This window comes from Populus nigra, chromosome 10, assembly GCF_951802175.1.
Source record: "Populus nigra chromosome 10, ddPopNigr1.1, whole genome shotgun sequence".
NCBI lineage: Eukaryota > Viridiplantae > Streptophyta > Magnoliopsida > Malpighiales > Salicaceae > Populus > Populus nigra.
Window position 1 is genome coordinate 12,890,217 of NC_084861.1, and position 15,600 is coordinate 12,905,816.

The 15,600-nt window shown below is 32.7% G+C and overlaps 2 protein-coding genes across 2 annotated transcripts; both read left to right on the top strand.

Moving 5' to 3' along the window:
• The first annotated feature begins 1,293 nt into the window (after positions 1-1,293).
• LOC133705626 (uncharacterized) lies at positions 1,294-5,461 on the top strand. Its single transcript, XM_062130928.1, has 7 exons — positions 1,294-1,795; positions 2,129-2,305; positions 2,424-2,573; positions 3,344-3,445; positions 3,538-3,608; positions 3,717-3,784; positions 4,968-5,461. The coding sequence occupies exons 1-7, from the start codon at positions 1,592-1,594 to the stop codon at positions 5,207-5,209; spliced, it is 1,014 nt and encodes a 337-aa protein (XP_061986912.1). The 5' UTR covers positions 1,294-1,591; the 3' UTR covers positions 5,210-5,461.
• A 6,619-nt stretch (positions 5,462-12,080) lies between these two features.
• On the top strand, positions 12,081-15,500 carry LOC133705695 (serine/threonine-protein phosphatase PP1 isozyme 4-like). The gene is made up of 4 exons (XM_062131043.1): positions 12,081-12,420; positions 12,959-13,518; positions 13,649-13,873; positions 15,191-15,500. Exons 1-3 carry the CDS (start codon positions 12,219-12,221, stop codon positions 13,835-13,837), a joined length of 951 nt encoding a protein of 316 aa, XP_061987027.1. The 5' UTR covers positions 12,081-12,218; the 3' UTR covers positions 13,838-13,873; positions 15,191-15,500.
• The last annotated feature ends 100 nt before the right edge of the window (positions 15,501-15,600 follow it).

Genomic DNA, 15,600 nt, shown 5'->3' on the forward strand with positions numbered 1-15,600 from the left:
ATAAAAAAAGATTAAGAACCGTTTCCTGATAGATGAAAGTTCAGGGTGATTTTTAACTGGTTAACGTTTGTACTGTTGTTTAACTGTTGATATAAACCGTGAAGGAAGTGAGTTTACACTAATTAGGTAATTAATCCCAAGAATAAGATTAATAAATCATGAATGCATTGGTCGAAGTAAAATAGTTTTATTACCATTATATTCAATTTCGCTGCTGAGTTCTGACATAAAATGACGAAGAAGTCTTTTATGAATGCGTTCTTCTCTGAGCGGCGGTAGTCGGTACACAACGAGGAGATATTTGGAAGTGCGGTTCGGTGTTTTTAAATATTTTATTTTTTTATTTTATATTAATTTTTTAATTAATTTTAAATTATTTTGATGTATTGGTATGAAAAATAAATTTTAAAAAATAAAAAATTTATTATTTTAATATATTTTCAAGTAAAATAATATTATAAAAAACAATATTTACCATTACCACAAACACCTCACTTAATATTATTTTTTTAAAGTCTCTAAAACACTTTAAAAGTGTATTTAGAAGTCCATTCAAACTATTATTCTGAATATTTTTGAATTTTTTTTCAAATTAAACTTTATTTTTATTTTTAAATTATTTTAATGGGTTAAGTCAAAATAAATTTTAAAATATATATATATATTTAAAAAAACACTTTTAAATACAATATATATCACGCTTCTAATCATGCCCTGAGCGAGAACTAAAAAAAGATTGGTGACTGATTTATTGAATTGTAAAAATTTGGGGAACAAACTGACAAAGCAGCAACCAGGAAATTGTAGCGTGACTTACAAGGGCACCGATAAATCCATACGTGGATTTTGGTCGGTGGAATACTTTGAATTTTGAAAGCAAGAAAAACAATTAAACAGTTACAGGAGGGAAAGCCACGCGTCAGTCTTTCAATGGAACAATGATTAACCGACTACGCTAAGCCTTCACATCTGTCAAATGGCTGGATTTACGGCTAAACCTGCAAGAATATTCTATCACCCAATAAATTAAATTCTCTGTATTCCATCAATATCGAAAAACTTGAATACTTTCCATTCTACCCTATTATCATAAAATCAGTTCAGGTCAGCCAATCAAATTGCATCATCAAAATAAAAAGTCAACAACAGACATTCACTATGGTGCTATTATATATCAGCGGCTAAAACTGTCGTGCTATGATAAAACTGAGTGCAGGCGGAAACGAAAGCGAAACTAAAACGACGTAGCTTTGATGTCGTGGTGACTGTTTGATAAATTTAAAACGAGTGTGTAATTTTGAAGTCTCTTCTTAAAGGTGTTTACCACTTGTTTTCTCAAAAACGGAGAGCACTGCAAAGGTAAAGAAGGGCCCTCGAGCTTTAGCTCAAAAAAGAACAATTACAACAACAAGAAGCTATCTCGAGGGTTACGGAAAGATTTTTTTGTTTCTTTTCAGAAATAATTATGGGTTTCAATTTTTGTACTGATTAGCGAAGTAAAGTTGGGTTCTTTTTGAGGGAAAAAGAAGTTGGGTTTTTGATGTTTGAGATAAAGATCCAATTTTGAAGGGAGAAAAAGAGTTATTGAGGGATGCAGACAGAGGCAAGAGTGGGAGTGGTGGTAGAAGGAGGACCAAGGGCTCTTAATTCACAGCCGAAACAGCACAAGCCATTGCAGCAACAGTATCAGCAATCACAGATCGGGACAGTTTCGCAGCTTGTAGCTGGTGGAGTTGCGGGTGCACTAAGCAAGACTTGCACTGCACCTCTTGCACGCCTCACCATACTCTTTCAGGTTAGTTTTTCCCATTTTAGTATTTTTCTTTGTTTTGTTTGTGTTGGTTGTTAAGCTGTTTGATGTTAGTTGATTTTTTGTGTTATTGTGTGATGGGTTTGATTGTATCTGTGGTGAGGAATGTTGGTTTTTTGGATTAAGGATGCGGTTTTTGTCCTTCAGCGGTTGCATCTACTTTAATTGAATTGGTAAAGCATACTATTATGGATTGTATTGGACTAATACCAATTAAGGATCTGGAAATTTTGGATTAGCATCTATGGAATGATGAAAATTGTTGATGACGCTGTACATTGTGTTGGGCATCATTGTTATGTGGCATTATCTTTGTAGGTGCAAGGCATGCACTCAGATGTTGCGACATTGAGGAAAGCTAGCATATGGCATGAGGCTTCCCGAGTTATCAGAGAGGAAGGAGTTAGAGCTCTTTGGAAAGGGAATCTTGTTACAATTGCTCATCGGCTACCTTACTCGTCAGTCAATTTCTATGCCTACGAGCGCTACAAACAGGTTTGCAAAAACACTGTATGGATCATTTTTGTTCTGTAGTTCTAAACCACCTCCAATTTAGTTTTTGTGCCTCTATGTCCTCGTAGCTTGATTTTGATTTTGTGTAGTTGCAATGTAGTTTCTACATATGATTCCTGGCCTGGAAATCCATAGAGAAAGTGCAGGTGTCAACCTGTTCGTCCATTTTGTTGGTGGTGGTTTGGCAGGAATAACAGCAGCATCTGCTACATATCCATTGGATCTTGTGAGGACACGCCTTGCAGCTCAGGTATAGCCTTGCAAAGATAATTTTGCTACGACTATCTTCCATTATGCATCGAAGTATGTTCTCCTCATTTGCTCCTGTCTTTGAGCACGTCAGTGTGAGGTTTAATGAGTAGAATGCCAAACATTTTTTGTGCCTTCTATGCAGTCATATTTTACTTCTGTAATCAAACACTAGATGTGCATCTAATCAGATTCATAAGTTTCAGCTTTAAACCCTTGGCTGATGGGGCGTACCCTCTGTTTGTAGTCATGGTAACTTTTAGACCATTGTTAATTTTGCTTGTCATTAACTTGAGTAACCAAAACAAGTAGTTGTCTGAAGATTAGTTGTTTGCTCCTGTTATACTGGTTGCACGGTAAAATGCAATGGGCACTACAAAGTATAAATTTAGCACGTGCCACATGATGTGGAGCTCTACCTTTGATGCTTTTCATAGTCAAAATTCAATCAATGTTGACTCTTTGTTTCTGAATAATAGAAAAGGATCGTTTCTATTGGTTTGTTTTATTCAGTTCTATGTTACTTAGTCTGTGATTTATGGTAATTCATCTCTTGACTAGGATTGTAGTTGTCCCATGGATTTCTTCCCTTAAGCAGATGATCGTAGTTATGACTTGTGTTAATGATTTATGTTCTCATTTAGTTTATATCTAGAGTGCAATGTCATTTTCCAATTTTGTATTTTCTGCTTTTGAACTTGTTGTTTGACTGGTATCTTGTCATTGCATGTGAAAGCTGCTTCTTCATTAATTCTAACTACTATTTTGTAGACAAATGTGATCTATTACAGAGGTATTTGGCATGCCTTGCAAACAATTAGCAGAGAAGAGGGTGTTTTTGGCCTCTACAAGGGACTTGGAGCCACCCTTTTGGTGTGTTTCTATTGGTTATGATCAGATCAGAATTTATGCTTGATGGTTCAACATTTTGATTTGTGGTTAACTGTGATTGAACATTAATGTAGGGTGTTGGACCCAGTATAGCTATCAGTTTTTCAGTCTATGAGAGTTTACGATCTTTTTGGCATTCCCGCAGGTAAGCTCATCTGTTGATTCAGTAGTATGGTCTCACTTGTTTCTACAAGCCAAGTTATGTGCAGCTTGTATGTCCAATTAAGTCATTTTTTTTCCTAAATCAAACCAGGCCCCATGATTCTACTGTTGCTGTGAGTTTGGCTTGTGGTAGTCTTTCAGGCATTGCATCTTCAACAGGTAGTGCTGAAACCTGTTAAATGAATGCTCTTTTCAAAATTTAGATTTTTTTGTTACACAAGTGAAGCATGGCTTCTGTTGAAGCCCAGGTTTATGCATCGTTCTAGTATTCTCTCCTGTGCTGTTATTGCACATATTCATGGTGTAGGTGTCCTTTTTGTCATCCATACATCTTCAATGGCTGGCCATTTGGTATGATCTATGTTACCTATCTTCCCATAAAACACAGGAACAGGAGATGTTAAGGTCGCCATTTCATTTTCACTTCTCCCAGAACTTTCCTGACTGCCAAATTTTTGTTAGTAGATAAGCAGTGTTGAATAAAGCTTTTGGTTGCACTGCTTAACTTTTTTTATTAGAATATAGCAATATCTAATCAAAGAAGTTAATATGTGAAGCTGTTTGCATGCAGCGAAGCAGGGTGTGTTGCAGGCTTTGAATTAAGTATCTAACCAGACTGACCCCTAGAGCCAGAGACCAGACAGCGTTGTTTTATATCTTGCATTTGAAATTTTAGTAAGGAAGTCAATAAAAATACTTTTTTCTTGCCATTCATCTAAGATTATTTTCTCTGTGAGAATCTTTCCTGCATTAACCTTATCTCACCAACATTTCTTTGATAACTTGTCTCCCCAAGCATTGCGGTTGATTCCATAATAGAATGGCCCTTCTCCCAGGTGAACTAGTGCTGTTCTCTCAGTTACCAGTTGTGAGAGGTATCCTCGTTGAGGTGTGCTTCTCACCTAGGCTTCCTTTGCCGACTGTAACAATGGTTATTGGAATCCATAAGCCTCGTGATTCAGTTGTCAGGACGCTGTCTATTGGTTTCTATCAGATATGCATGTTGCCGATTTTCTTTTCCCCTTTGATTTATCAACAAAGACTAGAGAAAGTTTTTTAAAAGTAGTGGTCATGCATGCACGTGCATCATGTTTGAATTTTTTTTCTTGTATTAAATACCTTGCAACACATTGTTGTCCTTTCTAATGCTTCTATTTTCTTTTAGGGTTACTTTTCTTGCATGATTGATTTTTCCAATTATGAATGAAGGAAAAAAAAATGAACATACGAGACTCAAGAGGTTCTCATGATGTTTGATAAAATCTGATACTAGTAAAAAGCATGTCTTATTGTGTAAGGATAATGTTTTATTTTTTTTTCCTATCGTTCTTGGAATATGCAGCAACATTTCCTCTTGATCTTGTGAGACGAAGGAAGCAATTGGAAGGAGCAGGTGGACGGGCCTGTGTTTATACCACAGGTCTTCTTGGTATATTCAAGCACATAATTCAGACCGAGGGATTTCGGGGTCTATACAGAGGCATTATGCCTGAATACTACAAGGTTGTGCCTGGTGTCAGTATCTGTTTTACGACATATGAGACTCTAAAATTGCTTTTGGCAGATGTTACTCCCACGTTATAAATGTCTGTGAACATCGTCTCCTGAAGTTTGCTGGGCGTAAGAAGGGATGGGTGGTTGAATTATCACGTAGCAGAATCGTCCCATCTTATTTCTTGGATTTTGTCATGGTGCATAATTTTGTTATGCTATCATTAGAATGCATTTTTCCATGTAGATATGCCAAAACCTAAATCAGATTTCAAGTGTACTCATCATAGCTCTCACAGTTCTAAAAGAAAGCACTACTAACGGTGATCACATTTTTTATTTTCAGTAGTCTAGCTCATCATTCCCTTTATCTTCTGCTATGCTTTCATTCGCTGCTATTTTTAACGGATCAGGCTTGGGACATTTGCAGTTTTCATCTTATTAGTTTGAGGGATTTTATGGCGATTATCACAGCTGCTGTCGCCTTCTTTGATGCAGCTGCTCTCTCTGCTTGTCTTAACTACAGGTTGTATTTGGCTTCAAGAATGTCAAGTCAGTCACATTTTAGCAGATAGTTGCTATTTATATCTTCCCGGTGTCGAGTTCAGGCATCTTTGTCATTGTAACTGTAACTAGTTTTCTTGTAATGTCATTGGATTGCATTGAACGAAACAGCATCATAATTCTGTCATTTTCAAGCGTTTTAACCTATGCGATGCCCTGTTGCTCGCTTGAAGGATGGTTGTGGCCTCTGATTGAAAATGCTTGGTTAACATGTGGTTGATAGTGATTATATATTAAAATTATTTTAAAACATATTGATAAAATATGATAACACATTATTTTACTAATAAATATATATTTATTGTTCTTTTTTTGTATTGCAAATATGTCGTTAAAATATTATAACATAATTATTTTACTTATGAATGAGTTTGTTTGTGCTTAAAAGTAAAAAAAAAAACAAAAAAAAAAAGAACGAAAGCTTCAAGAAGGCGATTGTCTAGGGTTAGTGTTTTGAGTGTGAGGTCTATGTTGTCCCCGTGCTTGAATACTGGTTACCATGTGGAGCATTCTGGTGACTCTTGGCGGTTTGAGATTTTTATGATCAAATACAAATCAATGGCTGCTAAACACATTATAAATATGTTTATTTTTGTATTTCAAAATTGTTTTTAAAAAAATATTTTTTTTAAATAAATTTTTTATTTGTGTTTATAAATTATTGTAATGTGTTAATATTAAAAATAAATTTTAAAAATATTTTAAAAAAAAAACACTTTATTGAACAAATGGTATCACAGTACGAACGAGCTTTATACCTGTTATTTTGAGCAAAGAAACGTTCAGAATGCCATCGAACCTTGTGCTCCACAGAAGAGCTTAATTGGTGATTGGCACAGAAAAGGGTGGGGGGAAGACCCAATCCCTTCAGCAGAAATTCGCGTCCTCGGGAAAAGAAACAGTATCAGGTGCTGCACTCTAACCCACAATCCGCAAACTCTGGTCATTCTACGCTAGTCGCATAAATGCTCACTTTCATTATTAATAGCTTGTTGAGATAAAATATAAAAAAAAAAATTTAATATATTTCAAAACACGACATTAAATATGCACTCAGTGAATGTATTTGTTTTTCATTCAAAAAAAACTTTTAAAAATTTTTAATTTATTAAAAAAATTAATTTTTTTATAATTTTAGATAGTTTTTATATGTTAATGTAAAAAAATATTAAAAAAATAATATATTTCTAAAAATACTTTAAAAATTTACTAAAACAATTTTAAAATCTAATAGTTATGTTACTTATTTGATATTGTAATAGTAATTGTTTTTAAAAATAATTTTTATTTAAAAATATATTGAAATAATATTTTTTTACATCAGTATATTAAAATAATCTAGAAATAATTTAAAATAAAAGGTATAAAATTTATTTTTTTTCAAAAAAACAAAAATAACTATAAATCTTGCTCTAAACAAGAAGAATGATGATCCAGACATATTCTAGCTAGCTCATCCTCACATCACCGACCCATGGGCTAAGCAATAATTATGCATGCAGGACTTTCGCCATGGTCTGTGACGCCAGCAAATATGTGTTTAGTAATGCGTAGAATGTTTTTTAATTAAAAAAACATTAAAAAATATAAAAAAATAATTAGAACGTAACATATTAAAATTATTAAAAAAACATAATAAAAAAACCAATTTAATATCTTCTACTATAAAAAAAAAAAAATAGGTTCAACTTAAAAAACATGCTCGTAAAGCTTTGTAAGAAAGATTAGGAAGATTCTGTACATACCGGGCATAACTGCTTTTGGTGCCCAGCAATCACTTTAAGCGCATCGAAGGAAGTGTGAAGGGCAATCAAATCAATAACACAACACAACTTTCTGTTTTGGATGGTGATTGGTTGTAGCAGTAGGGGTGATGTTGTAAATCACGATGAAATTGTCGTATGGACAACAGGACAGGGTAACGGTGGGAGAGCGGGCAGTGTTTATGGTTGTTTTTGTGTAGCAGTCATTATTCTAAGCCCGGCCCGGCCTGTGAAGAGACCAAATTTGTTAATTTTGAAAATTAATTTTATTTAATTTTAATTTTATTTTATTTTACCATTTGATATTAGGTTACTGGACTTTGAGTTTTTTATTTTTTTAATTTTTTTATGAAATTATCTCAAATAACAAGTTAGTCAAGTTAACCTGGGTTCACTCAGGTTATCATAGTTTAAATATTTTATTTATGTTAAAAAAAATTGATCCGCCCCGCACGTAATATTGACATAAAAATATCTAGTAATGATATAATAGTAAATCCAAGTCCAATCTTTTAAAAATATTCTTTCCTCATCCTTAATTTCAAGAGGGGATTTTTTTTTGTCATTTCCTCTGTTTTTAAATCTAATACTAATCTATGCCCCATTTGTTTACTAGAAAGTAGTTTTCTTTATAAAATAAATTGTTTTTCGATGTTTGGTAGTGTCATGGAAAATAAGTTGAAAAATATTTTTCGATATTTGGTTATGTCATGGAAAATGAGCTGAAAAATAACTTATTAATATTGTTTTCAAGTTTATTAAAATAATAAAGAACAAACCTTACAAATTAAAAAGTTGAATGAGAATGAAACTGAAAAAAAAATAATTTCATAAATTATCTCAAATAAAATAAATAACAATCAAAATAATAGAGATCAAATCTAACAGATAAAAAAATTATAAGATGATGAAATTAAAATAATAATAATTACAATTTCATAAATTATTTAAAATAAAATAAGTAACAATCAAAAGAATTAGGATTAAACTTGATAGATAAAAAATTTCAATTAAAAAAATAATAAGAGAAAAGCAAATAACAATTATAAAAACGAGGACCAAGGTTAATATAAAAATAAAATCAAATCAAATTCTATTGGGTAAAATTGAAATAAAAATATTCAAAATAAAATATACAGCAATCAAAAGTGTGAGGACCAAATTTGTTATAATCAGCAAATAATATGATATTTCTAAATTTTCATAACTTTTGGAAAATATTTTTCGTCTAAAATAAAAGGAAAGCACTTTCCTTGAAACTAAGCCAAATTTTCTTTTGACTGAAAAGTGTTTTTTGTTAGCTAATTTTTCTAATAGCAAATAAATACAAGAAAATTTGGAAAGTGATTTTCAGGAAACCACTTTCCGCCAAGCGAACATGTCCAAAATTCTTTCTCCTCTTACACTAACATTCTGGACCACAAATATAATATTATTTTGTGTATATATAACTTCATTTAATCTAAGTATGGATTTTATATCTGCTTTAATGTCTAAAATCTTAAACTTCTGAAAGAGATCCTTGACATTTCATCTCTTAATGTCTTTTACACTCTTAACATTTTATTCTTAAATTTGACTTCTTTAACATCCACTATCTAATATCATATATCGATACGAATATAAATCGTTTAAATCTCATGGTTAATAATCTCATGTCATAGTTTAATCTTGGAAGGTCATGATTGATGGAGAGACCAATGAAGGGTAAAGACAAATGTGTCATCTGGGCTTAACACTCAGGCCTTTACTATCCTCGTAGCTCGTCTAGCTCTTTACTCTCGTCTTGAGCTATTAATTCTGCCACCATCCTAAAAAGGAAAAAAAATCCACTAAAAACCATTCAAACGACGTCGTCCTTTACACTTGCAAGGGAATAGATAATGACTAGATTGATTTGCCACACTTTGCCACAAGCCAAACCAATTTTTCTGAAATGTAAAAAAATAATGCTAAAATGCTATTATTGTATTTTTTTAAAATGAAAAAAATAATGAATCAGCATAATAGAAAGAGAACTAAAAAAAATAAAATTGGCAAACCTCGTGGATCAATACGTAGAATGGTGAAATAAAAAAAAACTAATAAAAAATATTAAAAAAAACACACCAACAAAACTAAGTGAGGTTGTCAAAAGTCGCGAATAGTATTACGCGGACAAAATAATTCGATAGAAGAAAAAACATATATATAAAAAGCAAAGTTTAATTTTTAAAATAATTGAATTTTGAATGACAAAATAAAAAAAGATAAAAAAAAACGGTTTCTAAAAAAACCCAGGACATCTAAATAAACCTTTCATCTATGTCATGAGACTGAGATAACCTGGTTGGTTGACAATAAAACTAAAAAAAAATAATGAAGTTCATTTTTAAAAAATGAATAACTTCGAATGATGTAGTTAGGGAAGAAAATGATGTTGATCAGTGTTAACTTTTCAAACTCATGACCTCAGGTAATGACTAAAATGGAAGCACTACATTTAGAAAGCATTTATTTAACAACATTGCTCAACCTGACGGGTTGACTCTTATCCTGGGTGACCCTTGCCTTAGATCAACACAAGTTTTTAAAAAATGGATGAGAATTGATCTAGTGTAATACGGTAAAAAACTTTGGATGACTAATATTTCGGCTAACCCGAGAAAAATACAATCAAAACCCGTTCACTATTTTTCTCTTTTTTTTTAAGAAAGATTATATCATTTTGACTTTTTTTATATAACAAAAGGATATGATTGACTTGGGTTAACTTAATGCAATCCACTCAACCCGTAACCCGATAATTATTCTGAATTGACTATTGGGCAGAGTTTAGAAATAATGAGAAAAACCAAGGAGACTGGATCCCAATATATAAAATGTCGAATGATAAAAAAAAGATAAAAAAAATAGCAATTAAAGGAATAAGAACTTTATTTGAAGAAAATTTGTGAGGATAAAATAAAATTTTGAAATGAAGAGAAAAATTGAAAGAAAATTTAATTTAACAAATGAATCAAGAAATAAAAAATAAAAACCAAAAGAACAATAACCAAGATTTTTAAAAATAAAAAATCAAAATCATGGATCTAAGGGTGGGATTAAAAACAAAATAAAATTTTATAGAAAGGCAAAAAATCAAGATTAAAAATTAAAATATCAAGGGTCAAACCTTAAATATAAAAATATATTGAATTGAAGGGCAAGATAAAAAACAAAATTCAAATCCACAAAGGAATCCAAACAAAAAAACTAATTTTCAATAAACTCAATGATGATTGATGAAATTTTAAAAAATAATTAAAAATAACTGAGGCTAATCTGATCCAACTTTTAGAATTTATGACACGGATCATGAGAGCAAATCACAATGTAAAAGGCAAACCCGAAAAAACAACAATGTAAAATTCTAAACTAACCAAAACAATTGGGATAAACTTTTTAAAAAATATAGATTTTAAAAGAAAAAGAATCAAATTTGACAAAAAAACAAAACAAAACATAATCATAATGGATGAAATAAAAAACAATTTCAATAAGAAAATAACAAGAACAACTAAAAATCACAATCAAAAGAACGAAGACCATATTTGATATAAAAATAAAACGTCAATTGATAAAATCCAAAGACAAATTAATTTAATAAAGGATTCAAGACCAAAAACATTACAATAAAAAAATAAAAGATCAAATTTAATACGAAAAGCAAAGTGTAAATAGATGATATTGACAAAAAACAATTAACTTAATAAATGATCCAAAATCAAACGCATTGCAATTAAAAGAACGAGTACCAAACATGGTATAAAAACAAAGTATTAAGGGAAGAAATAAAAAAACAAATTATTTTGATAAATAATTTAAGACCAAATACACCGTAGTCAAGAGAACGAGGACCTAATTTAACTCAATAAATAAATAGCTAGAATTTTTTTTTTAACGATGGCTAGCATAATTTTTTAAGAGGAAAGAGAGAAAATAGGGAGGAAAGAAAAAGTTCATTGCTGGAGCTTCCCGTGTGTTGTCAAAAAACATACACCTCACCACCATGATAGAGATGGCAAGGCCCATTGAATGCCGCCCTAGAAGATGACATTTAGTATTGTATGAGTGCTTGCAATGCACATGCCAATCACTTTCAAATTTTAATATCAATCTAAACATTTTAAAATACCAAACCTTTTACAAACCCGAATAAGAATTACAAAAAAAACCTTAGCAAAAAAACTAAAATGGCCTTCCATCTACAACAAAAAGAGTTTATTTTTTAAGAATATTTAAGTAATTTACATGCTTAAAAAATATGAAAAACTTTTAAAACACCTGAATCAATTTTTTTTTACAAGGGTCATTTGATAATTATATTATAGAAAAAAAACATAAAATTATTAATTAACACATTTTTTTTTAATGTAATTACTATAACTTTTATAAAAAAGACTTATATTGTTACATACCTCTAAATTAAAGCTTGCACATAAAAAAATAAAATAGTAATTTTACCGCGGTGGACAATCTACACTAGTATGTTTTAGTTTAGTTTTTTTTTTTTTTTTCTCGTGACAGCTCCCCTTAACATGTATAAAAAAATTAATAATACGAATAAATGTCCACTCCTTTTATTTCTCTTTTATTAACCACTCCTTTTTGGTTCTCCTTTTTTTTTTAAAAAAAAATTAAAAACCCACACAACACTAGAAAAAAGAAAGAAGACTGTTTTAAAAAAGGGAACATCTAGGGTTTGTTTGCAAAAAGAAAGCCAGAGCCGTTGAAAGAGGAGGAGGGGAGATCGGATGGCTACACAAGGGCAGGCGGCGATGGACCCCGCCGTACTAGATGATATAATCAGCCGGTTAACAGAAGTCCGATCAGCCAGACCAGGCAAGCAAGTTCAGCTATCGGAGGCTGAGATCAAGCAACTCTGTGTTGCTTCTCGTGATATTTTCCTTAAACAACCTAATCTGCTCGAGCTTGAAGCCCCCATCAAGATATGCGGTACGCTGAATTTACCCAAAATTTTCAAGGTTTTTGCGTGGGTTTCCTGATGGTTTATTTTCTTTTTATATAAGATTTAAAGTGTGAAAGACTTTATTAGGAAAAAAGGGGACAGGTTTTTTTTTTTGCTTTCTTTGTTTCCTGCCATTCTTTCTGTTTCTTCCGTGGAGCCAAGAGTAAGCTTTTCTCTTTGAATGAAAAACTGGAATGCATATAAAAGCCTAAAATCCTGGGCACTGTGTTTAATCTCTTGTGAACTGGTGATGTTTGATAAGTAAACAAAGTTTAGTTGAAAATTCTGCTGTCTTTACTATTTCCATTTCTGCTGTGTTCACTATTTCTATTTCTGCCAATGCAATATGAGAAATAATTGGCATCTGAAATAATCATAGGCGTTTATCCACCTTGGAATATGTAGCTTATCGAATAGCTCGGAGGGTAAACTGTTGACATTGTTGGATGTTTGCTTTCTGTGCTGTTCTGTTGTTGCCTGGATCTGTTCTATCTGACTTTGTCGAGATTTTTCTCCGTGTTTCAGGTGACATTCACGGGCAGTATAGTGATTTATTGAGACTTTTTGAGTATGGAGGTTTTCCTCCTGAAGCCAATTATCTATTTTTAGGGGACTACGTTGATCGAGGAAAGCAAAGTTTGGAAACTATATGCCTTTTGCTTGCCTATAAGATTAAATATCCAGAGAACTTCTTTCTTCTACGAGGAAACCATGAATGTGCTTCTATAAATCGGATATATGGATTTTACGATGAATGTAAGCGGCGGTTTAATGTGAGGCTATGGAAATCCTTCACTGACAGTTTCAACTGCCTCCCTGTTGCTGCTTTGATAGACGACAAGATATTGTGCATGCATGGTGGTCTTTCCCCTGATTTGACCAATTTGGATCAAATTAGAAACTTGCCTCGCCCAATTGCTGTTCCGGACACTGGCTTGCTTTGTGATTTACTCTGGTCAGATCCTTGTAGAGATGTTAAGGGATGGGGGATGAATGATAGAGGAGTTTCATACACCTTTGGTCCTGATAAGGTGCAAGAATTTCTGACAAAGCATGATTTAGACCTTGTCTGTCGTGCTCATCAGGTTGTCAACTTTTACTTAGCTACCCTATTCAGCTGTTCATATCTCATGCTAGCTACCCTATTCAGCTGTTCATATCTCATGCTCTTTTTGGACACTGAAGTGACATGTATCTTTTTTTGTTTCGGTCTAGGTTGTGGAGGATGGGTATGAATTCTTTGCCGACAGGCAACTTGTTACCATATTTTCAGCTCCCAACTATTGTGGGGAATTTGACAATGCTGGTGCTATGATGAGCGTTGATGAAAATCTGTTGTGCTCCTTTCAAATTTTAAAACCTGCAGAGAAAAAGGCCAAGTTCATGATGCCAAACAAAATGTGATGGCTGCAATATTATTGGTCCTTGGTCTTACCCAAGGTCAGCTTAATACCATTGCATCTTGACGTTGACATGGAGATTATTGTGTTTAAGCATGTTTCTGGCTTGTTGCAAACCCGGTTGCTCTATTGGGGTTCATAGTTTTGTTTACTTCCTACCTGATTTTAATGAGTTCCATTTATTAGATACAAGTCATCTTCTGCACAAATGCAGAAACAAGATTCAAGATACAAAATTTGTGGTAATTTTTTACACGTGTCATATTAGAGATTTTACATGAGGGCCAATCAACTTAGTAAATTCCTTTTTTCTTCCCCCGTGCCTGTTTTTTAAAATCAATTTCCATGTATTTGATTGTCTTCAGATTGAGACCAAGATAGCAGTTGTTCTTTGTTTCAAGTAAAAATAATTTGAAAAAGACAAGGTAATTTCTAGAAAAAATTTTGTTGGACCACTGTCTAAGGTTGTGGGAAAGAAGGATATCACAATAGGAATGACTAATAAGCTTTCGGTTTGTCTAGTACTTTGATATGAGAAAAGCGTTTGCATGTACATGCACTTATGGACTCTTGGTGTTTGTTTAAGAATTTGTGTCTACATCGGATTGTTTTCAGTTAAATAGTGCGCAATTGCATCATCTTTTCTGGTCATCTGATGTAACATCATCTTTTTTTGCTTCTCAATGCCTTAAAATGCGGATGCTTCAACTGTTATGAAGATGGAATCTATGTGAGTGGATTGGTCTGTGCTATGAGTTTAAACTACAGCATGATCACAATCTAGCCATGTTTTGAAATCACTTTTGTGTTTTTGTTATGAAGAAAATTGATGTGAATTTTTTGGCCTTGGCAATGCCAGTAAATATGTGGCATCAGTTTCGATGCGTTCGATTTGTAGGTGTTCTGTCCGAATTTTCAGACAATTTTTACAGTCTGATGAGCAGGGGATGTAAATGCTATTATTTGGGTGAAAAACTTAAGCAACATGTATTACCTTTTGTGCACCACTTGTCGTTTGCAGGATAATGCTAGCAAAAATAGGATCTTGTTTATCCAATGTCAAAGTTTTTTTGTATATCAGGTCATGGAATGGGTTGCTTTTCAAGAAACACACAGTATCTATTTTATATTTCATAGAGACAGGCAAAGCTGTAGGAAATGCTCGTGCAAAATTATTTATGATATATTCATGATTTCATACAATAAAAAACCCAACATATCCTTGTATATTCCGCTGGTAAAAACTTTACATTTTTTTTAACATCTATGCCAGCATCTAAATTGTTCAGCATTTAACTAAACCATCCTACCCTATCTTCCATTTTTACACTGATGTTTTCCTTCCCTGTTTTGGCAGGGGAACTGGCATTGAAGATTTCCAGGTACTCTAGGAGATGCAGGCACGACTCCTCATGCATTATTTACTGGTCGGTGGGGGAGAAGCTTAACAAATCAGTTCTGAAGGCGCATGCTTTGGGATGTGCCAAAAGTCAGAAGGAACTGTTCTCTTTTCTTTTTTTCTTTTATCGATCGTAGTCTCTTAACTTTTCTTTGTAGTTCTTACTCCAGCATATGTGCATATATTTGGCCTGATAATTAAAATTATGTTTAGGAATCAAAATTGGCCACATTTAGCTCTATAAAAGTAGTTCTAAGTTTTCCTGCTCTGTTTACTGATTTGAGTTCGTTGCATTGACATTTTGATCTAACTGGCCATCCATTTTCATTGCCTGGATATAGATCCAGGACATGCTTATATTTAGCTGC

Coding starts and splice junctions, on each gene's coding strand:
- LOC133705695 (XM_062131043.1), top strand. CDS start 12,219: ATGGCTACACAAGGGCAGGCGGCGATGGACCCCGCCGTACTAGATGAT. Junction 12,421..12,958: donor AGCCCCCATCAAGATATGCG/GTACGCTGAATT, acceptor TCCGTGTTTCAG/GTGACATTCACGGGCAGTAT. Junction 13,519..13,648: donor TTGTCTGTCGTGCTCATCAG/GTTGTCAACTTT, acceptor GTTTCGGTCTAG/GTTGTGGAGGATGGGTATGA.
- LOC133705626 (XM_062130928.1), top strand. CDS start 1,592: ATGCAGACAGAGGCAAGAGTGGGAGTGGTGGTAGAAGGAGGACCAAGG. Junction 3,446..3,537: donor GACTTGGAGCCACCCTTTTG/GTGTGTTTCTAT, acceptor ACATTAATGTAG/GGTGTTGGACCCAGTATAGC. Junction 3,785..4,967: donor AGGCATTGCATCTTCAACAG/GTAGTGCTGAAA, acceptor TGGAATATGCAG/CAACATTTCCTCTTGATCTT.